General features: G+C 36.4%; 1 protein-coding gene across 1 annotated transcript in view; it reads left to right on the top strand.

Moving 5' to 3' along the window:
- ARHGAP15 (Rho GTPase activating protein 15) overlaps positions 1-23,069 on the top strand; it is a 645,891-nt gene that overhangs the window by 25,451 nt on the left and 597,371 nt on the right. Inside the window, exon 2 of the mRNA XM_003921995.3 lies at positions 802-980. Within this exon, the coding sequence (XP_003922044.1) occupies positions 816-980 (165 nt within the window). The 5' untranslated portion in view covers positions 802-815. The remainder of the gene's footprint in view (positions 1-801; positions 981-23,069) is intronic.

Raw genomic sequence — 23,069 nt, 5'->3', positions numbered from 1 at the left:
AGAGGATTATGGATGAGGGGCTCAGTTAAAACTCTCCCGGTTCGCCCTCTGATGCTGCCACCGTTCAGTTCTTCTCATTGTCTTCCTCCAAATTCTATTTTTCTCATTGCTGCTCCCTTAAAATGTGCCCATACGAAATTTTCTTGCCTAAATCAGACTCCTTCTATTAAAATAAATGGTGCTGATTTTCTTTTTCTTCATATTCTTTATAAATATGATGTCCAACTAAGCTAGAAAATCTAGTTCAGTTGGCAGATGGCAGTGGATGAAGGAATTTTAATTTCGCCCTGTGGATATTGTGAGTGGAGGTAGGGGCTCTGGGGTCTGTTTTGCTCTGACACCAATTTTACTCACTTAAATTTGACCTTATTCATGGAGATTTTTGTTCACCAAGAGAGGGTGCTAATGGTAGCATGTAGGGGTAAAGTGCGTAATGGATCAGTGAAGTTGTGGATAAAAAAGCATATATCCTAATGATGATTGGTTGGCAACATCATTTCTATGTAAGAAAGACTGTAATTCATTGCCTCGAGGAGTTTATTAATGGAATTAAGATATACACATTGATGGTTGTGCTACCTATAGACTTCTGAAGTTCTCTGTTATGTCTAGTACTATCCACGTATAGAGGTCCCAACTTACAAAATACAAAGTCACTACTTTTTCTTCACTACTCACAGAGTTGAAGACTCTTCTTTATCAACTTTTAATATCCTAATGATTAAAAGGGACACTCCATCAAAAGTTTTTCATGGAAAAGCATATGTTTAGAATAACATAATACATTTTCTATTTTATCAGGATAGCACTATAATATGCAGAAATCTACAAAGTCTGATACTTCTGTGGAAACACTGAATTCTACCCGCCAATGCACAGGAGCTGTGCAAATGAGAATAAAAAATGCCAACAGCCACCATGACAGGCTCAGCCAGAGTAAATCCATGATCCTCACCGATGTTGGGAAGGCCACTGAACCTGTAAGTCAAATACCCTAAATAGCCCAAGTTTTCTATCCTGCAGAATTTTGTAAAAGAAAAAAAAAGCTAGTTAGTCTTGTATTTGTTTGCCTAACGTGCATGAGAAAACTGTTTTTGGAATGCATTTTATCTTGCCTACTTATAGTCATAATCATATCCCCAGTTGCAAGAGAAGAGCTGGTCTTAATCCAGAGTGATAAAGTGGATTTGGAGCTAGACTGAAGAGCACCTTTGACTCGTTTTAAGGGCCTCTACTATCATGCTTCAATGTCATAAAAATAATGAGGTTATGCTAGCATGTGGTGTTTGGACTTCCAAATACAGTACATCACTTTGAAAAGCCAGAGGCTAAAATTACCTAAGAATGAATTGAGAAAAAAAAAAAAATCTTAAAAAAAACCCTGAAAATCTCTTCCTTAAAATCTCCCAATAATATACGTTACTGGAAAGTACGATTTGATCTGGAGTGGGCTTAAAGGATTGAAATGGTGTGGCTATTTAAGGTTTGGAGAGGAAGCCATTTTGTCTCGATAATGTGTCATTAGGAAGATTTGAAATAAAATAGTTAGAGATGAACTCTACTGCCAATTGTGTCGCTGGCCCTGCACGCATCCTGAGCCACTAAACCCACTGATTGCGATGGGTCTCCTCTGGTTAATTTTCTTCCATAATGGTGGTAACTTGCAGCTGAGGCCATAGGATGTTACAAAATTATTTATGCAATGTTAGCCACTCTTTTGGACCCCAGATCTATTTTGTTTCTCACAGTGAGAGCAAGAGCGAGGAGAAATAGGTTAGCTGGGGACAGGCTGAGTTCCAGTCACCCTGCAGAAACATGTGAGCTATTAATTGAGTGTTCTGTTAATATCATAGGGGCCTATAAAATATTCAGCTTCCTAACTGAGTTATTAAATGAGATAAACTTGCTGAGTAGCATGTTACTGATTATATTTATTCCCCATTTTTCACTCAAAAAATTAATCCAACGCTAATCTCAGGAGCTTGAGAAACGTGTGATTGTAATCATTCTTTCCTCAGGTGTTGTAGACAAATTTAGCATGAGGAAGCCAGCAATTATATTTGGGGAGTAAGAAGTACATCCTTAGATAAAGTAACTAATGAGATATGCATTTTCCTTTATTTACTTTCTCATTTAAAAGTATTGTCTCCTGGGAGGTACAATGCTGCCAGCCTGACTTTGCTTTTAAAGCAGCTAAAATGTTCATCAACTATGAACTTGAGACAGTGGTTAGAGTAAATTATTGGAGTCTCTATAATGTATTATCGGTAAGAACTGTACCTTTGAAAAAGTTTAAAAGTTAAGTATATTTAATGATGCCTAACATATTTTATTGGCTGTGTTTAACAAAAGGCACTATGCCGCAGTTGTTTTTGACAAGCATGAAAACATCACAGCATGAGACTGCAAAAGGAATTATGGAGAGAAATTACAAGTGATCCATCTCTCAATGAATTATCCACCTCAATAGCCCGCAGAACTCAGCTACCAATTAACACCTACTTTATTACATGTTGGGATGTACTTAATAACTTTCATGTGTTTATGCACTATTACCTTGACTGATGCCTCTTGTACAATTAGGCATAATTGGCATATCAATATGCAAAAGTTAAAAGGATTAACCCTCTTAAAACTAATGAGCATTTCTGTATCCAGCTGCTAAATGAGACAAAATTAGCATTTTTCACTTTTGGGCAGGATTTTATCATGCAGTTTCTCATTGTTGATATTACCTTGTTACATAACTTTAGTTTGGGGGGTTGTATGCTGGACTGCTAGAGAATAAGAGTTTTCCAAAGTTAAATTAGCTATAATTATCCCAGCTTTTGTTTCCGCATTCTTAGCCTGGGCAATATGTATTCCTCGATAAGGAACAAAAATAAAAGTTACTTTTGGTTATGTGTGCTCAGTGCATAATTATATAAAAGGGGTATTTTAGTGAGGATGTGTCATTTCACCGAGAAAACTTGGCTCAGAGATACTGTATTGAAAGCTTGCCATGGCACTAATTTTCTTTCTGTCTCAGTTCTTTTCATCTCTTTTTTTCCATGCACAATTTTCTGACTAGATACTGACAGAATGTAAAGTATTTTGGCATATTTATTCAAACAAGCCTGTTAAAGTTATCTGCTCAAGCTAAACTAAGAACCTGATTTTTCAGACGTTGGGTGGTGGGGTGAGGTCAAGGGGGAGATTTTGAATTTAGCAGTGGGAAAAGATGGATACTAAACATGTGTGCACATATTCACACCCAGTAGGGTTTGTTTTAACAGAGGTATGTATATGTGGTCTTTACAGAAAAAAATTAAAAGTATTTAGAGATCGTACATGTGTCATGTATCCTACTTAATATATATGGCATATGCACACTACCTGTTCACTAGCATAACAATTATGCAAATCTCATATGACTTACTGAACTATATAATAACACAAGGATCTGCTATTGCATTCAACATGATTCAATTCATTACAAAAATGGTAAAATATTCTAAGGTCAAATCAATTCTGTAATTTTCTCATGAATTCATAAATTCCTCTTTTAGATTTTGTTCAGTTAAAATGTTTTTAATATGACTCGACTTAGAACACAATACAAAATTCTCCTGTGTATGTCATAAAAGCTTTGATTCTTAGTGTCTTAAATCAAGGAACACTTTGAAATGTCAATATAAACAGTTATCCAACCCTAAGCTATGCAAACATAGGCAAATTTACTGGTTAAATTAGAAATTTTGCTAACTTAAATGTTGCAGAGGGGCGTTTCAGTAAAACAGGTATGAATGCTCCATTAGTATGTTATTGGTGGCATGCCTCTTTTTCTTTAGACATCAAATAATTATCTAATATTGAGTTAATATAATCAATGCCTTTTCAAAATTCAAAGAGGTTACTTTTCTGACCTGGGAAATGTTGGAGAGGTGGGCAGTTTCGAGAGGGGGAAGTGGTTTGCAAGAAAATCACCCTCTTTAAGAGAGATCTGGAGAGCTCCCTTTGGTGGGGAAGGAACAGTCTTTGGTCGCAGTGATTTGTCGTCCTGTCCTGAGCACCAGAGTGAGACCTCTTAAAAGTAGACAGCTTATTAACCAGAATGTGTTAAACAGAAAATCAGACAGCTGAGTGCCAGTAGATGGGGGCAAGTGAACTGTGCTTGTTTAAGGGCTAAAGAGGCGAATGTGCAATCCAGCAAATAGCTATTGCAAAAGGTTTAATGTGGTTTTGATGTTATTTATAAGAGGGATGCTCTTGCCTAAGACACAGTTTAGAATAGATATTAATGAGGAGTTTAAGTAGCCAGAATCAGGAAACTGCAGACATATGACTTGCAGGCAAGAGTAGTTTCGACATTTAATGCTAGTGTCTTAAGCAGCAACGTGTGTGAATATTCACCGTTTCCATCTTGTAAACCCCACAGAAGGGCATTACTTCATTCATGGCCATCATGAACAGGAAAATATTTTTTTATTGGTGTTCAGATAAAGACTTAGGTGGAGCCATTTTTAAACGTTAACATACAAGATTCCTTTTACTTCCATTAGCAGACTATGTTTGTTCACTTTTTAAATATATTATCAGAAAAAAAAAGAGGAAACAATTTTCTTTTGTTTCTTACTTCTGTGATTATAGGATACTTGCCAAAGTTGTGGCTAGCCAAAAGGCAGACATAAAAAATGCTACTAAAAATATAAACCTTCTGTTTAGTAGAGTTTTTACGAAATATTATGAGATTGTAGGGCTTGTCCATGTTTACTTCAAATCAAGCTTATAGTTAGGTATGAGGCTTTGTTTGTATAAATTGTCCTGAAGTGGATCCTGATATTTAATTAAAATGACACTAAATCACATTGAATTGATAAGACTTGGCATCTCAAACAAAGGTAATTGCCCGTATTGGTTTTGTGCAAAAATAGCGCTGCTTGGAAAATGTGCAGCCAACACAGACTGTCAACTCCATTTATAGATCAATATGTGAAAACCATTGATCAGGCAGGCATGTGTAACAGTAACACTTTGCATTTATTTGTTGTTTTTATACCACATTAAGGCTTACAGGATTATAGGATTCCTAAATATTTTGACTTCCTCATAAATATATGATCTGTTGCATGTTAATTAAATGAGAGTCTGCAGCCATTTCTAAAATTGTTTTTAGTTTGATGATTTCCTTTTATTGCTGTGGATCGTATGATCTGAAAATGGATTAGTTTCCTTCTGCATAAAGATTATTAAAGCTTATTTTAATGTGTCCTATTTAGTGTAAGATGTGACTGTCTTTTTGCTTTGAAAAATATAGATACAGACAATTATTTTCTCGTAGCAAGTGGCTGATCTTTTTTTATTAACCGGGCATTCTCAGTGCTCAGGGTAGAATTATTTCCTGACATATTTTGCACACCCTGTAGATAACGGGTCTTCTTGATTTCCTGATAGAATCTGTTTTCTTTCTTTTCCTTTAATCTAGCCCTGTAGTTCAGGCATCTGACCAAACATTATGTAGAAAATAAACTGATCATCTCAATTAAATTCGAGATACACACAATATAATTTAAATTCTATTTTTTTCTGATTCGAGAACAAGCTTATGAACTGTTCTTATACACTGCATTCTTCAGTCAAATCTTTCTTATCTCATCAATGTAAGGACAGTGTTTTGTTCCTAATCTTTATTGGACTATTGTGGATGACATTTGTAAGCCATTTTGGTTTATAAGGAAAAGCTGGAGGACAGTAGAGTGAGACTCTCCGAAGATCCAAGCCTCTGATATGACTACGTAATAATGTGTCTTTCACTGCAATTTTCTTTGCCACTGAGAGGGCAATTTTGTTGAGATTTTTAAAAATATTTTCTATATACATTAGGGGTGTTGCTTCTGAGACAGTGCCTTCTATACAATATTAAAATAATAAAAGAAACAAGATGTTAGAAACAGCAACAAACAAATAAGCATGAAATTCAAAGGTTTTCTGAGGTACTACTCTGATAGAGTTTGCAGACATGATGCTGTAGAACAGATGAAAAAGTTTGTTAGCTAGAATTTTGACTTTTACACAATATGCCCCCGGCGGGAAGAAGAGTCAAAAACCACTGGAGATTTCTTTCCTTGTCCTTGCCACCCCTTGCCATCTCATGCTGTGAAAATCTTTAACTCTATTTACCAAGCACAAATTGGACTTGTCAAAAGGTTCAGAACATTTATGACAACAGTGAAGAGTCCATACTTCAAAGAAAGAGGTAGGGCTCTCACATCCACTTACGTGGTCGCGCCGTTTCCATCTTAACCTGAGCATAGCTAAATTTGTTTATAATCTCCTACTGATTGAACGTGGTGCTGAATGTACATGAGATACATTTTTGTAAAAGTTAGTCCTCTGATTACTAATTTGAATCCAAAACTCTAACCTTGTTAGCATCTGGACTTATTTCCATAATAACAACCCCTTCAGAACCTACAAAGTAATGAATAATTGACAACAAATGAAATGTTTTGATAGTTGTCGGCACAAAGCATGTTTAATGTTTTGTGTTGCTTCCTAGCTAATTATGTAGATGACACATTTGTCAGACCTTGACTGCCATTAGAAACGTGTTTCCAGAGGGGAGAAAAACAGGCTATTCATAGAGTAATTAACTAGAATGCTCAATGACCTGTGAGAGATTCAAATCGCTGCCAGTTCAGACATTGTTTTGTTACAGAGCAGAGGGGTAATTAAAATTCCAAATTACAGTCCTATGATGGAACATTTGTTTGTTGACAGTATACTCTTACTCTAGTTTGTTAATTTTTTTTTAAATTGCTTCTAATCCATTTTATAGCTTTAGGAGTTCCGTCTTTGAATTTACTGACAACTAATATTATGGTAAATTGTACTTCAGTCGCCTACTGCGTGCCTCACGATTTCAAAGGACCACAAGGTGGGTGGGATAAAACAGCTCCTTCTCAAGACTGACATATCAGGTGCTGTCGATGAGAGAATGCCTCTAACATGGAACATCTTGTCAAATACTGCTTCCAATTCTATATTAGGAGGAAGTGAATTAGTGGAAAATACAAAGGTAGAAAGGAAAGCAATAGTGAACCACTGGAAAGGAGCAAGGAAAATTACTCTCCCAATCAGAAATGATTGATTAAGTGTTCTGTTGCCAAGGAGGAGAGAAGAGTGAGAGCTGAGGATAATCTGGGAAATGGTGTTGAGATTGTGGTGCTGAGTTCAAGGCAGAAGATGCGGCAGTCTGTAGGAGGGCTCACCTAGATCACTCAAAGGGTGGCATGTTTCACAGTCGTACCTTTCATCTCAGGTCAATAACAAACCAAAAGATAATAGATATCATTCATGAGATGTTTCAAGGAAATGTTGGGATAGTTTACAAATCTAGAGGGCTAAAATAGCCTAAAAATTTCAGTTCCAGTGAAACATGTGTTTAGGTTGCTGAAAGTGAGAATATAGTTTTATTAAAAAGATCTGACAGAAGTCACACGGCGTTTGATGCAGGCGAGCTGACAGAGGCATCCAGTGAGCACTGATTATCCCGAAGTCACTGTCAGCTAGGATTGATTTTCACTTTCTCCGTTTATGTAACGGTTCCTGTAATACAGCTGACCCCGAATCACGTTACCTTGTCATTTCTCTGCATGGATCAAGAAGAGATGAGCTGAAAATAGCTAGACACTGACCTTGAACTTACCAGAAAAGTGAGAAGTGACAGTGGGGTTTTTCTGTAGTTCATGTACAAAGACGAAGGCACACTGTTCCTCTGTCGAGTTCACTGCAGCAGCACAAGGGGGCAGAGCAGTACTGGAGATTACAGGTAAAACAGCTTCTGCAACAGCAAGGGAAGACTCTGAAATACGTAGTTAGAGCCAGAGGTCTCATTTTTACATCTTAGTATAGACATAAAGGAGAATTACTGATGAATCAAAATCTCAGGTCCCCTGATGTTCATAATCAGTAATCTAAAAGTGTACATTCTAATTAAAAAAGGTTACTAATACGCTGCATGCCAGCAACTATGTTTTTCCACTAAATTATTTGCAGCATCTCTTATACACTTCACCCTTAAAATAACTTTGGAAGCACAGTCGATATTATTAGGAGAATTTTAATTTATGGCAAACTCCCAAGGTGATATGTGTTCCTTTACATACAATTATATCAGCAGATGGGAACATTCTTTACATTTTACCAAGTATTAACACCCAGAAATTAAAACTGGGGAGTGTTTAATGGCAATGTGCACTCACAAACAGGTAACAGGCAAGCTAGAAAATGGTGTTTGCCGTTTGACTTACATTTATTTATGGCTCATACATCTACCTCAATTTTCAAAAATGTATTTTAATAGATCATCATTATTACCTTGATTAATCTAAAACGCAGTATGTCAAACATTATCCTTTGCTTGTTAGCACTTAGTTAAGCTAAATCATTACTGTACTGATGCTGAATGTTTCTGATAAATGGCACTTAAAAATCTTGGCAAGTGAAGCAGAGAACTGAAGCAGGTTGAGAAACAGAAGAGCAAACACTGGCTCAATTTCCCCCCAGGTTGTCAGTGCCTTATGTAATGGCACGGTAGCATCTTTGCTTGTGTGGTGGCACAATAACATTTTTGCAAGCCTCCATAATAACTAGACTCTTTCCTGTATACAGTAGATTCTATGTATGTGTACATGTAATATATCCATTTATACACACACATATAGAACATATATAGACTTTCTTGTATACAGTAGATTCTATGTGTACATGTAATATATCCATATAGATACACACATATAGAATATATACATATCTATATACAGATACATATAAATTTATGGAGAGATGTATATAATATATATTTGAACTTATTTTTATATGCCAGGAAAAAATAATTATACTTACAAGTATGTATGTGTATTTACAAGTTGAAATATCACGATCGTCTCAATGTTCTTCTTCTGTAGATTTAACTCAGGACAAACTGACAGTAAGATCAGAGAAACAAGTAGATTTCCAATATGTTTCAAGGATAGAATAAATAGGAGATCATTCTATTGCCAAGAAAGTGGCGGAAAATATTCATAATATCTGTGTCATCACAGAAATCTGTAGTACCTAGTTTTTGGCCTCTGGCAGAAGAAAAGGACAAGTTCTCTGACTTAGAAAGATTTGCTATTTGGAGGATGAGGTATAAGAGGGGGCGGCGGTATGTTTATAGCTATAAAATTGGTCTGTCTAAAAACGACACCTTCAAAGACAACCCTGAGGAACAATTGCATTCCTTGAGAATCACACAATTACTCTGCCTTTCTGCTCCTCTGAGAGTGCAGGAGAACTCTCGCATGGCCTCTCCTAGGTGGTAGGAAACCCATTCCTAAATGGTTGATTAGCCTCTGCTTCGGAGGTCAAGGCAGACATAAAGGTGTTGTCTGCTAATACACTTCCCCAGAGTTCTGTTTTTTGTTTTATTCTTTTTCTTTCCACTGCCTTCAGTGTGTAAGGCTTTTAATAAGGGACTTCAGTCCCTGATGTGTTCAGATTCAGTTTATTGTTACCATCTGTTTAATTATCCTCTCAGGTTTGTGTTGGGAAGCATTAAAGTATTCTATCCAGCCTTTGCATCCCTGTATTCCTAAAGAGATGTGGGTAAAGTACATGTCAGTTTTCAAACAGCATATTAAAAACTGATAAGCAGAACTGTCTCCAAACAATAACATGTAAGGCAAAGACATTTTTTTTTACATTAATGCATGTTACAACTAATTAACAAATGTACAGCAATGTGGCACTCTCACGGAAATGATGCCATCTTCTCTACATGCAATCTCATATGCTTCTCCTTTGAGGTGATGGATTTTTATGATTCCTATTCACTTCCAATGCTCTGACAATAAGCTTACTGGGGGAAGAGACCTGGAATTTGATTTGTAATAGGACATATAGTTGTCATATGTCAAGAAGATTTATGGATGTGCTAAAGTTAAAGAGAAATCATATACCCAAAGAAAAAGGACAGGATGTATGGGGAAAAATTAGGAAACCCAGGAAAAATTTAGTTACTTGATTTTTTTCTCCTCTTCCTCTTGACTTTCCTCCTCATTATTACTATTACATGTCATGTCATCATTATTATTACTACATTCCATGCTTTTTCTTCTTCTTTTTTTCTGGAGGAAAAAAACAGCATATTGCTTCTAGTAAGTGCTAAAGTCACCACTGTATCTGGTGCAGTTTTTCATGTACAAAAAACACTGATAACAAAAATTTCACTGGCTGCCACAGACATGCCATCAGTTTATGTCCAAATTATTTTATCTATCACTATTTGGGTGAGATTTTTGAAAACCATAAATCAAAATTCAGTATAAATGTGTAAGTATCAAAATGTTTTAGAGGTAAGACAGAAACCCTAAAAATCAAAAGGAAATAAATCATGTTTTTACTTTCTAAATCAAACAAAGAAGCCAAATGACTGGAAACGCTGGCTCAATTTCCCCCCAGGTTGTCAGTGCCTTATGTAATGGCACGGTAGCATCTTTGCTTGTGTGGCGGCACAATAACATTTTTGCAAGCCTCCATAATAACTAGACTCTTTCCTGTATACAGTAGATTCTATGTATGTGTACATGTAATATATCCATTTATACACACACATGATTCCTTTTTATGTATCCCTTAAGAAGTGATTTCAATAACCATTTTTTTTCTGAGATTCCAGGATGTTATTAGATTAAAAATGTATTTGAAAGTTTTCAGAAAGTACCTTTCTACAGTACCATAAATATAAATGACTCAAGTACTGGTCTCTTTTTATTCCTTTATGAAGAAACCAGTGTTGTTCTTGCCTTATGCTCTTCTATTATCTCTGTGAGGGAAGAAGAATAGTGATGACACCAACTTTCCTCCACTACTTTCGGACATCAAACCTGCTTTCTTTCCCACAGGGTAAAATAAAGCTGCTGTCTTCATATTTCCAATGAGAAGGGACATGTGTCTCCTTGCATTGAATTGTCTTAGATCATATCATGTAGCACAATGTGACCCAATATAGGAAGACAGGAAAACAAAGTGACAGTTTTGTTTGCTCTAATGTAAACTCCAAAATCAAAACATGGGGAAAATCCTAGAGGCCTCCTGCCAGATCATACAAATTAAATGCCAGAGCTGATATTCTGTACTTTAAAAAAAAACTGTATTTAAGGGATATTCTGTAATCAGCAGTGAAAGGTTAATGAACACATAAGCTTAGCTCAGGTTAGACAAACTGAGTGTAAGTATCACCGTTTTTAAAGCCATGAGAAAGTGAATCTGGCTGATACTTGATAATACATCACACACTGTGGTCTTACCTATTGATCATAGGCTGACAATGGGTAACCTTTCATGGCAACTTCCTCTTTTACCATGAATTATTGACAGTGTTAATGCCAATAACACATGATCAAATAGACAGGAAAGAAATTTACATTCCTGGATGGACTATCCTTAACCTCATGCCTTTAATGTCAAAAAAAGAGAGGGAGAGAGAAAGAGAGGGAAAGAAAGAAAGAAGGAAGGAAGGAAGGAAGGAAGGAAGGAAGGAAGGAAGGAAGGAAAATGTCTTCTTTCTTGTCTTGAAAATGTTAATGAATTAGCTTTTACTTTTACACTGGTTATTCATGTGACATCCTGATAATTCTTATCTACAACATATTCTGGGTAATAACGCCTTATATTTAAGGGAATCTTGCTGTTGTTATTTTCACCCTAGTGTCCTCTAATAGTTTATAGATCCTAGGAAATGTTACTCTAATGGTGTGTCCTGAGGTTTCTGCATTAATAATTCCTGCTCGGTGTGTCCCTCTAAGAGTCCCCAAAGTGGGAAGTAGGAGAACAGGTTTCATCTATTCATTTCATCTATTCATTTATTTATTCATTCATTTTTATTAGCACTAACAGTATTTCAGAGACTGCTTTGAAGGCTGGGGACATACAAAACCTCTGTCCTCTTGGAGGTTACATGCAAGTGAGGTAGAACCCTTACCTGGTATAGCCCAGACTCTGCTGTTAGCTACCTACACATCCTCATTGCCACTGCCACCACCACCTCTTTACACTATTATTAGTGTTGTATACCTTGCATTTTATAGAAAGATTGCACACCATGCTTAAAAATGACCTGTAAAAAAAAAAAGAGACGTTCACTATCTCTTCACCTCCTGTAGGATGCATTTCTGTGTGTTGAACATCTGAAATGACAAATTTTGATTGTTTTAAACTTCAAATTCTAAGAATTCCGCCTGATTTTAACCTCTTTAAACTCTCTTGCACACTTTGACCTATTTCCTATGTCTTATCTTTGTTGTACCCAAGTTATTAAAGTAGTTTCTTTGGTAACAAGTCAAGCTGCGTGTGTTCTTATCTGGTTAGATTTATAATACCTCTTTTATTCACCATTCTTTCTTGTTCCTTCTTCCTTAGGTTTTTAAAAAAATTTATGATAAACTTTTCACTGAAGTTAAGGTAATCATTTTTATGAATGAATTTTATGAATAGAAACGTTAATGTGTTTACTTGATGTCTATGACTATTTTTGTTTTAGCATGAAACCTGAGCCCAGATATAATTTAAACATCTACAGAGCATTCAAAATTTTCAAGTTCTGGACTTAAAAAATTTACTTTGATCTTTGCTAGTGGGGTCTGACTGAGCATTGTCCTTCAAGTATCCATAAATTATGGGGTTGATTGTGGTTTGTATATGATCCAGTTATAAACCTACCAAAGCAGGTATCTATCCTTAGTGTTATTCTTATCTTTTCTTTATTCTTATCATGCCATTGTAGCCTTTAAAATACTTGCTGGCCATTTTACTAATGTGCACCCCACCAAAGCAAAAGTGATCACATTAACCAGCAGACAAAAATCAGAGTATAGAGGCTCAGCTGGCATTATGAGCTACCTTGAGGCTTATTGAATCCAGGAAAACAAATAACCTTTTGAACAGTGATTTATTCAAATTTTGTATAGATATAGTAGGAACAAAATATAATAACAGCCAGGTATTGAAATCAAGTAGTCAATTACGAGTTATTTCTGCCTAAAACAAGGTATGTCTTATTTCTTTCTGATTACTTAATCAGGCACAAAATAGGCTCTATTGAGAACTCACAGTTCCTTATTTTTCTTACATGTGGATAATGGGACAGCAGTCTTGCAATGAGAATGGACCAGGAAACCCAGTTTGGATTCAGGATGCATTCAAGACCATGGTTTCTTACTTTTTGACTAATAACCTGAGCTTGCCACCACTCCCGCTGCCCTTTCTAACTCTGAGGCCCCATCTCCTGTCTGACTGCTTTGATGAAACCAGTCTTTGAAGATCCTTGTTCCTCAAGATCACCAACATATTCCTAGAACTCTGGTTGCTTTTTTTTTTTCACCTATCCTTCAGAGGCCTGTTTCAGGATAATGTTCCTCATCAAGGATAATGACAACTTCATGTCTCCTATTCACACTCTAGGGCAAGGATGATGGGTCTAAACAAGGGTTACCATCAAGTGGCTGCTCCCCCCAGCCAATATCACCACGGCTACTTTTTATTTAGTTGGAATGGTGATTTTAAAATGTATTTTCTTTTTATTTGGTTGGAATGGTATTTTTAAAATTTGAAAGCCTTTATTTGGAGTTGTAGTGTCTTCCTGCAGGCTGTGTTACCTGCTTGGTCCTAACGACATTTGACTTGGTATTCTTAAAACTATTCCATTGATTGGCTGTTTGGAGGTGTGGACAAAATGTGGCAAGTCAGAAAATGACAATTATTGGTCATAAATTTGAAAACTTAGAAGATGACAGTCATTAGGCATAAACTAGAAATATAGTCTATATCACCTTTCGCTGGTAGTGCAAATAGTTTATATTACATAGCTAAAAAGGAATTTTCTTATTGGGTTTTCTCATTTGGACTTAATTTCATTTATTTATTTATTATTTTAGAAACAGGTCCTGGCTTTGTCACGTAGGTATAGGGCAGGTGCAGTGGCATGTTTATAGCTCACTGCATCCTTGAAATCCTGGACTCAAGCAATCCTCCTGTTTCAGCCTCCCCAGCAGCTAGGATTACAGGTGCACACCACTAATCCTGGCTGTTTTTCAATTTTTTTGTAAAAATGGGTCTTGCTGTGTTGCTCAGGGTAGTCTAGAACTCCCGGCCTCAAGCAATCCTCCCACCTTGGCCTTTCAAAGTACTGGGATTACAGGCATCAGCCACCATGCCTGGTCCTAATTTCAATTTTAGACTGTTAAGTTATCGTAAATTAAGAAACATCTTGCTGCCTTTCAAGAAACACTAACAAATAACCATAGTTGTCTATGGAAAAGGTGTTCTCTTATCACCAAGTTTTAAACATTCTGTTTATTCTGGGTTATCTATGATTTAATTTGAACCATTCTGAAAACTTGACGAGAAGCTACTTTGTATTTAAGTTAAGTAGTTCACTTATAAATCTTATCACAAAGAATCACACAAGGCCCTTAAAAATGAGAGAAATGATGGTAACATTTCATAATATTATACAAAATTCAAATCAACTTTGATTTGACTAGTCATCTAATTATTATAATTTACATTCTCACTAATTTGGAGACTTTTAAACTTTGTTAGAATTTTTATTTTCTTTTCCATTGAAATGTAATATCTCTTAAGAAATGAAACACCAAAAAAGGAACTCTACAAACAGTCTCCATTCACTTCTTCATAGCCAAAATGTCATTTGCAGGAGCATCTGTTTTACCAAATAGAAACCCTAATGCAGGTGTCCCCAAACTACGGCCCGTGGGCCACATGTGGCCCCCTGAGGCCATTTATCTGGCCCCCCTGCCACACTTCAGGAAGGGGCATCTCTTTCATTGGTGGTCAGTGAGAGGAGCACAGTATGTGGCGGCCCTCCAATGGTCTGAGGGACAGTGAACTGGCCCCCTGTGTAAAAAGTTTGGGGACGCCTGCCCTAATGGAAAGAGAAACAGATTCACATGAGGAAGAAAATGCTGCTTAGAATAAAACTGCCAAGGGCCTCTAGAATCTCTAGACTCACCACTGGCATGTTGAATTTAACCTAAAGATCTGTTTTATTTTGCCTAGACAGTGCTTTCTCCTTTTTGCTTTTTAACTGAGCTGACATACTGACATTCTGAGATTTCACATGAAAATCTGTATTTGTGACATCTCTCAAAAGGTCAGAAATTCTGGCATCTGGGGCTGGTTCCCCAAGGAGCAGGCAATAACCAGCTGAAGTTAAATATTCTCTTGCTTCCTCTAGGTGGGGCAGGTGCTCCCTATTTCAGAACAGTCGAGCCAGGCCCCCTTCATGGGGTGTTTTTACCTACCTGGCATTTGAGTTGGTGATGCAGGCTTTAGCATATCTATTCCAATCTTATTTTCATGTCCCCTGATTACCATAGGAAACTGAGTTGTCACGCAGATAACTGCAAAACTCGTGTCTCCTTTGAGAATAACTTTTCCAAGTTGCCTTCTAGGTAGGAAGAAGCTTTTGAAGCAGGAGGAAATAGTTCTTTCATGTATTCAGGTGGTTATTTCTGCAAATGAAACTTTGGAAAGCATTATCCTTTGCCAGTTCCCAAAGACACTAGTGGCCCTGGGACATGCCAACTGCCAATGACAAATCAAAGTGTCAGTCACTGGTAGATACAGAAAGCATTTGTCCCTGAAGTGGGCCCTCCAGGTTCAATCAGAACTGTCAGTGGCCAGTGTCGTAGAGGTAGTAATGCTTTTGTTGGTTAATTATGAGCATGGTACATTACTGGTCAGTAATCTGACCAGTAACATTTCACTCTAGCCAGGATTAGAAATATTTTTAGGAAGTGAAAGCCAGATGTAAGTTATCCCCTCAAGTAATTCTTTATGATGCAGAGTCTATAAAAATTACAGAACATTGCTATTATTATTATGCCACCTGCTGGCATAAAGTCCTTTTGTCAGGCCTGGCTCTGTACCTTTAAGTGGCTCTATGTGCCTCGCTCTGCCATTTGACCATCACTTTTCAGCGAATGAGCTCCCAACACCCACCTACAGTCTGAACCTTTATAATTTAAACCACTCTGAACTCTTTTTCAACTTGTTCTCGATTGTTTTAGGCTTCTGATTCTTAGGGAAAATCATTTCTGTGTTTTATTATTCCTCCTGCAACAATGTCTGCTAACTTCCATCCTCAGCTACAAATTCACAGTGAGCTCTTACGTTACAATAATACAAATGTTTACCATGTGGAGGAATCTATATGTAGTTGGTTTATGCTAAGTGCTATAACTTAATGAGAAGCTACTTTGTATTTAAGTGAAGCAGTGCACTTGTAACGATTTGATTAATCCCACCACCACCAATAACAACAAATAAATGATTAGACTGAGATGTGACTTTGAAGATACCTGATACCAACCAGAACTCAAGCTTTCAACATGCTGAGTCACACTGTGTTATTGACCCTAAGCCCTGAAGCTCTACCCTGCTGCATGCCCTTGTGGATGCTTTCTGCCATGTTCATCATGGCTAAGAGAATGAGTGGGAATCAGATGTATATTCCCTGTTATGCCTGTTAAAATCGTATTTAACTTCAGAGAGCCAACTAAAACTCAACCTCCTGCCTGACTTTTTTCTCTGACTGACCTTTCCCTCCTCTGAACTCCTATAACAATATTTCTTTGATTGATTCTGTAATTGTTCACTGTGCATAGCTTTAGTGCATTTCTTTCTGCTTTATTTTAAAAACGTGTTTATCCTCATTATTGTTATTCAGCATTTTATGTGTTCATATCATAGATCTCCTATTACAGTGAAGACTCCTTGAAGTCAGACACCATGTCTAACCTCAACAGAGCCTTGATGAAAATAAGCATTTATTTTTTTCAACCTGAAGTACTTGTAAAAGGTTGAAATATTATGTGTCTAGTAGCATCTAATAATATTCTGATTTCTGGAGAAAACATTCCCGAAGACACAGAAGGGGCAAAAACACAAGAATAACAAAAAATCAGAATCTAAAGATACCTCATAATCATAAAACTAAAGGAGCTGAATTAAAGTAGAAAAGTAATAGTTCAGCTACACTTCACCTCATGAACATGGAGTGACCTCAGGAAGTCACTCTTTTATCCATTGAGGCTCAAACTGGCAGCTCATCTTTTCTACTGCCTGCCTTGTGGTTCAGAGTTTATAATATGCAAGCCCACCAAAAACTAGGCAAGCATCTCTGTGCTACACAGGTGTTGTTTTCTAAAACGGCCAGAATTCTGTTGCTCTTCCTCTTTCCCCTATCTTTGTATATCCATTTAGAGACTGGAAGTCACGGGAAACAACACAGCAGGAAGAGTGGAGGGCTGGCAGTAAAATAAGGCATTCTGGAGATTATAGTAACCACAATTATATTGCTAAAGATGGAGCTGGAGTTCCAGTGAGCACCAGTAGAAAGGCAGTCTGGGGATTTAATTTTTTTATGTGTACCAACTACACCCTTACATTGAAAACCAGGCTAGGAAAGTCGGAGATGATTCCACCTGCGTCTAGTAAAACTATACTAGCAGTCTTGTTGATGAAAATTTGATAAAGAATAATGCCTATCAAACTGCCTCATACTGTACTTAACCCCAAGAAAGGAATCCAGCCAACCCTTTGAATAATTAATTCAGTCCCGAAATAGTCACATGACCTTTTATAACCATTTATGATTGTATTTGGCCCTATGAAACAGAAAAGTGGACAGAGCAGTTTAAATAAATAAACTCATAGTTTTTTTTTTCTTTTTAAATGTTTGTATAACAATAATTCAGAGCAGTTGCTGTGCTTGGCTAAACACAGTATCAAAGACACAGGTTTATCCTTTTTCTCCACTCACCATCTTTAGAATGTAGTTTATTTCCTATTGCCTCTCTTCTCATGGCCAGCAGATGGCTGCTTTATCTTTAGCATTTCAGTTACATTCCAGGCAGGAAAGAAGACAAGCATTAAGGGAAAAAGGCATGTGCAAGATGAACCTGCTCTCTTTTAAATAGCTTCCACGGAAAGCCCATTCAGCAATCTCTACTTACATCCCATTGTTCAAAAGTGCATCAAATGTTCACGTTTAGCTTCAAGGAAGACTGGAAAATGTGATTTTTAATCAGGACACTTCGCTGCTACAAACAAAATAACATTGGATAGAGATAAGCACTAATGTAAGATCAGAGTGAATTAAGAGTGAGGTGAGAGTAGGGACATTCCTTAGATCACACAGGGCTTTGTAGTCTACTGCAAGGAGTTTAGATTTTATTATTTGATGCACAATCAAATAACAAAGAGGCTACAGAAGGATTTTAAGCACATAAGTCTCTCTGTTGGGTAAAGCATAGGCTAGGAAAGGAAGAGAGAAAATGGGGACATTATTAAGGAGTCTGTCCTTCCCATTCTCTATTCAATAAATCGTGGTGGCTTGTGCTAGATTGGTTGAGTGGCAACAGATGGAACAAAACAAAAAGAATATTTTCAATATAGAAATGAAAAGAGTTGCAGAAGGGTTGGATGTAGGTAGAAAGAAAGCAGGGGTTTTCTGAGAGTCAAGATGGAGAAATTGGGTGGATGGTAGTGCCAATCATTGAGAGAGGAAGAACCAAATATATGGATCTGGCGAGGTGTGATGTCATCAAGAGGGTCATATTTGGTTGTGAGAAACCTGAGATTTCAGTGCACACCAAAGTGAAAGTGTCATAAGGACAATGAATTATATGAGTTTGAGGCGCAGAGAACAGAGATACCTTGGAGATATAATTTTGGTATCAACAACCAACAGGTGGTATTTAATGCTACAGAAATAGCCAAGATCCCATAGAGACAAAGTGTAGAAATAAAAGAGGGTCGAACCTCCAAGGAAACCTACAAAGAAGTTAAAATACTGATTGGAAAAGTGAGAGTGAGCCAGATGAAGTCAATTGATATCCATGAATTTCAAGAAAATAGGGATGCCCAAGAAGACTCAAATTTAAAAAATACACACATACACACACACACACACACACACACACACACACGCACGCATTTAGGTACCTATGGGTTCAGTTTCTTTGAAAACAAAAAATACTTCAAAAGAATTGAAACTGAGTCAAAACTAGTAGTTATAGATATTCATATATGTGACCTAAAAATATATGTTAAAAAAAAACCAAACAGATAGTTGTCCTATGTATAAGCATTTTGGATGTAATTTATAAATATGCACAGTTATACAAGTGGTATTTATTCTTATATATTTGAATGTATGCTTTGATAAAATCTAAGCAATTTTAGAGATTGTTATGTTTTAAATGTTTTTTCCTTGCCTATAAAAGAAAAACTCAAAATATATTTTGTACTTTTAACTTTCCCATAAATGTATCAAGTCTGGTTCAAGAGAGGCGATATCTCATTGCAACATCAGAAGAAATAGGAAAAAGTCAAAATATCTGGAAAATGATAACTGGCTTCAACATGCAAAATAAATGTTCAAAGATAGAATCAAAGGGCAAACATCAAGGTAAAAATAAAGAAATGAGCTGCACACAGATAATAAAGATAACCCACAAAACCTTAAAAAATAAACTCTAATTTTATCTTGAGTAAATTGAGTGGATATTTTGAACTTTATTTTTCATTTACAGTTTGCCCCAGGATAAAATGATAAGCTCTATTAATCAGAAAAGGTTAATGGCATATTATTTCGTTGGTGGATTGATAAGAGTCTCTGGACCAAGTTGTTTGTAACTTCTGTTCAAGAGTATGATTGTACCTCAGCAGCAAATCACATGAAAATGTCAACCGTATGTTAGATTTTACCCACTTAAAGAAAAAAACCCCACAAGAAACGTTATAGGATAATGGAATGTGCAAAATTAATCGCTTTTCAAGGGGTTGTTCCCAGTTTTATTCTCCTTGGTTGAATTCCCTCCCCAATTTGCCCCTCAGATATGCATTCGCTTATTGAAAGATGTGATTGTGGCGACTGTACTAGAGCCCACTTTGAGTCAACGTCGCATTTATCAAACAGATCCCTCTCCCCTAAATATTCCCAGTGTAGTCACTGCCAGCAATCCTCCTTTATTTGTACTCTCCATTTGTACCTGGTGGATTCTATATTATATTAATTCATAATACCAGCTCTGCCAGGCTCCCTACGGTTACAATTATTAAAGCTGTAACTGAAACGATATCTCTCATATTGATCTTCAACCAGAAGTTCTTGTCCCGAAGCTTTTGTTTCACATTAAGACACTAATGATCACCTTCACCAAATGAGCAGCTTAATAGTCACAAAAAGCTAAATGAAAAGACTTTGATCACCACCTTTGAGAGCACTGTGTTCCAACATCTCTCCCATCCATAATTGGCAAACACTAACTGAGCTTTTAATTAAAAAAAAAAAAAATGGAAAGACAGAAACATACAAAATACCTTAAAGAAACTTATTTTTTCACAAAAATTTTCTCCTTTTTTGTTGTTTTCACCAAGTAGGTTTAGCCCTACATATTCTATTTGTTTTCCAGGTCATACAAAGACTGTGTTTGCCTATAGGTTATTTTTTATATCCTGATTTCTAACAATTTATTCATTTTCTTTTCATAAGAACTGAGATGAGTTATAAATTCAGTTGAAATGATAGAAATTATGCAGCAGTTTTGAGTGCCTATTTGATTTACTTGTTAAAAGAATTGGTACAGATTAATCAGTGTGTCGTCCCCTATGTCTGGAGGGATAATAGAGCTACTCGATGTTTCTTTCATATTCACATTTCCTCCTGGAAAAAGTAGAATAATGACTCTATAATGAAGTCTTTATACAAAGACAATGTATCCTGAAAAAATATTCACAATATTTTTGTAATTGATCAAATGGGAAAAAAATTCTCTTTGGGTATTCATTAGACGTATCAATGTTATTCACTCAACTGCTAAAAAAGTAACAACACTGCAGAGACTTTTTATGTCCAAGTTTTAAATCAACTTTATATTGTAGACTATTCATCTTCCCACTGAACCTGCAGATGCATAATCTGAAAATGGACACTCTGTAGTGGTGGACTATGCATACACAGAAAGAAAACCACAGAGGGTTAAAAAATAGCAAGCCTGAGTTTTTATTGGTCATTAGCTCTTTAATGCATCTCAAGGGCTCCTAAACCAATGAACTGAGAGTCTTGGGAAGGCTCTAGTCTGACCTGAGAGAAAGAAATGAGGAAGAGCACAAGTATTAGCAGTGCTCAATGCTATTAAAATATTAACCAAAGACTGATTTGAAAATGTATTAACCGCATAGTAAGTTAAGGCCCATCACAGATCAAATGCTAAGTTTTGGGACAGGAAGCAATTGGCGGAAGTAATTGGCAAACATTCAGGGAAGAAAGACTGGAGGAGAGAAAAGCTATCATGGAAAATGACCTGATAGCCTTTTAAGGCCTTGTAGTTGGCAGAGATCCCTGTAATAATGATCTGTGTCCATTGGTGTTTTTTCCCTGAGGAAGCAAATGCCTGAAAAACAGAAGCTCTCATATTTTCATGTGGACCAGGTATCTGCATAGCACAGTGAAGAAAAGTAGTGGCGATACTCAACACTCTCATTCTCAATCACAGAAGTTGGGGTGACTAACGCTTTCTGAAGGTTAAAACAACATTCATCTTCAGAAGCCACTATAAGTCTTTTACTCATAAGGCGGCCTCTTTGAACTTAGAAATGAGTGTGATATTTTGGGGGAGGCCTCTTTAACTGCTACAAACCCCCAGTATCTCTAAGGCTACTAATGATGATCATCTTGAAAACTGAATCTAGCGGCAGATGTGGTTTCAATGGAAAAAGAGTCAAATCCAAGTCAGAGAATCAGAAAAGAGAGTGGATGTTGTCTATTTGAGTGATGTAAAAAATAATGTGATATAATTGAAGAGTATAACATATATAATACTTGAAGGAAATTCGTATGTTATACATTGAAAATAAAAGACATGTCTGTCTAGAGACCATTTTTTTAAAGATTGACAAATTTCAAGGAAATCATTTCACTATTTTGCTTGAACACAAATGAGTTCCTATATCTCCAAAGTTTCCTTCAGATCAACAATTGGTCATGTGACAAAGAGAGATGACTTCATTCCCTTAAGCAAAATACTTCAGGAGGATTTTGTCACATGGTTCTTAGGATTTACAAAAATTATTTAATATTGATGGAAAATATTAAATGGGCAATTATATAAGAAAACTTTTATGTTATTCACCTATATCACTAAAACATTTTCCTCAAAGTTTTAGTTGCAATTTTTAAAACAATTGAGAAAAGTATTTAATAAGAAAATAAATCTAACCACTTTGTTAATTTAGGTTATTTGCATCATGTTATTTAAAAAAGTGGAATTGATATTCATATGCCGAAGACAAGCTATGAATAAATTAATCATTATATATCCTAAATAATCCTGAGTTTTGGGCAGCTAGTTAAATTATTACATGATAGCTGAGGATGTAGCTTCATTCTTTGTCTTCTCTGTCATTTAATATTAGCAGTAAAAAAAATGACTAGTAAATAAGACAATATATATAAGAATAATCATGTACTGCTCAGGGTTTTTTTGGTTGCAAATGTGGAAACCCAATTTAAACTAGTTTAGCTAGAAAAGAAAAATGTGTATTTGCTTTTATAGCACATATTCATGATCTATTAATAAACCATCCCTAACTGTGTATTTAGCTTACAAATCTGCAATTTGGGCAGGATTCACAAGGAAAGGCTCATCTCATTGGCTGGGGCAGTTCCACCTAGGCCTGAAAGATTTATCTTGAAGACAGCTCTCTCACTTGGTTGAAAGCTAATGTCGTTGTCTCCTGAAAGCTCATCTGAGGCTGAGGGTTGCAGATTGGAGGGAGCTCTCTTTGCTTTCACATGAGCATTTCCATGGCCTCCTTCAGCTTCTTTATGGCATAGGGACTGAATTCCAGGAGGCAGTGTTCCAAGAGGACCAGATAAAAGTTGTATAACCTTTTATGTACCAGTTTTGGATGTCTTATAGAGTGACTTTCCTAGTAGTTATAGCCCTGCCATATAT

This window comes from Saimiri boliviensis, chromosome 5 (genome assembly GCF_048565385.1).
Source record: "Saimiri boliviensis isolate mSaiBol1 chromosome 5, mSaiBol1.pri, whole genome shotgun sequence".
NCBI classification, from domain to species: domain Eukaryota; kingdom Metazoa; phylum Chordata; class Mammalia; order Primates; family Cebidae; genus Saimiri; species Saimiri boliviensis.
Note: the sequence above shows the minus strand (reverse complement) of the source record. Positions and strands in the feature narration are given on the sequence as shown.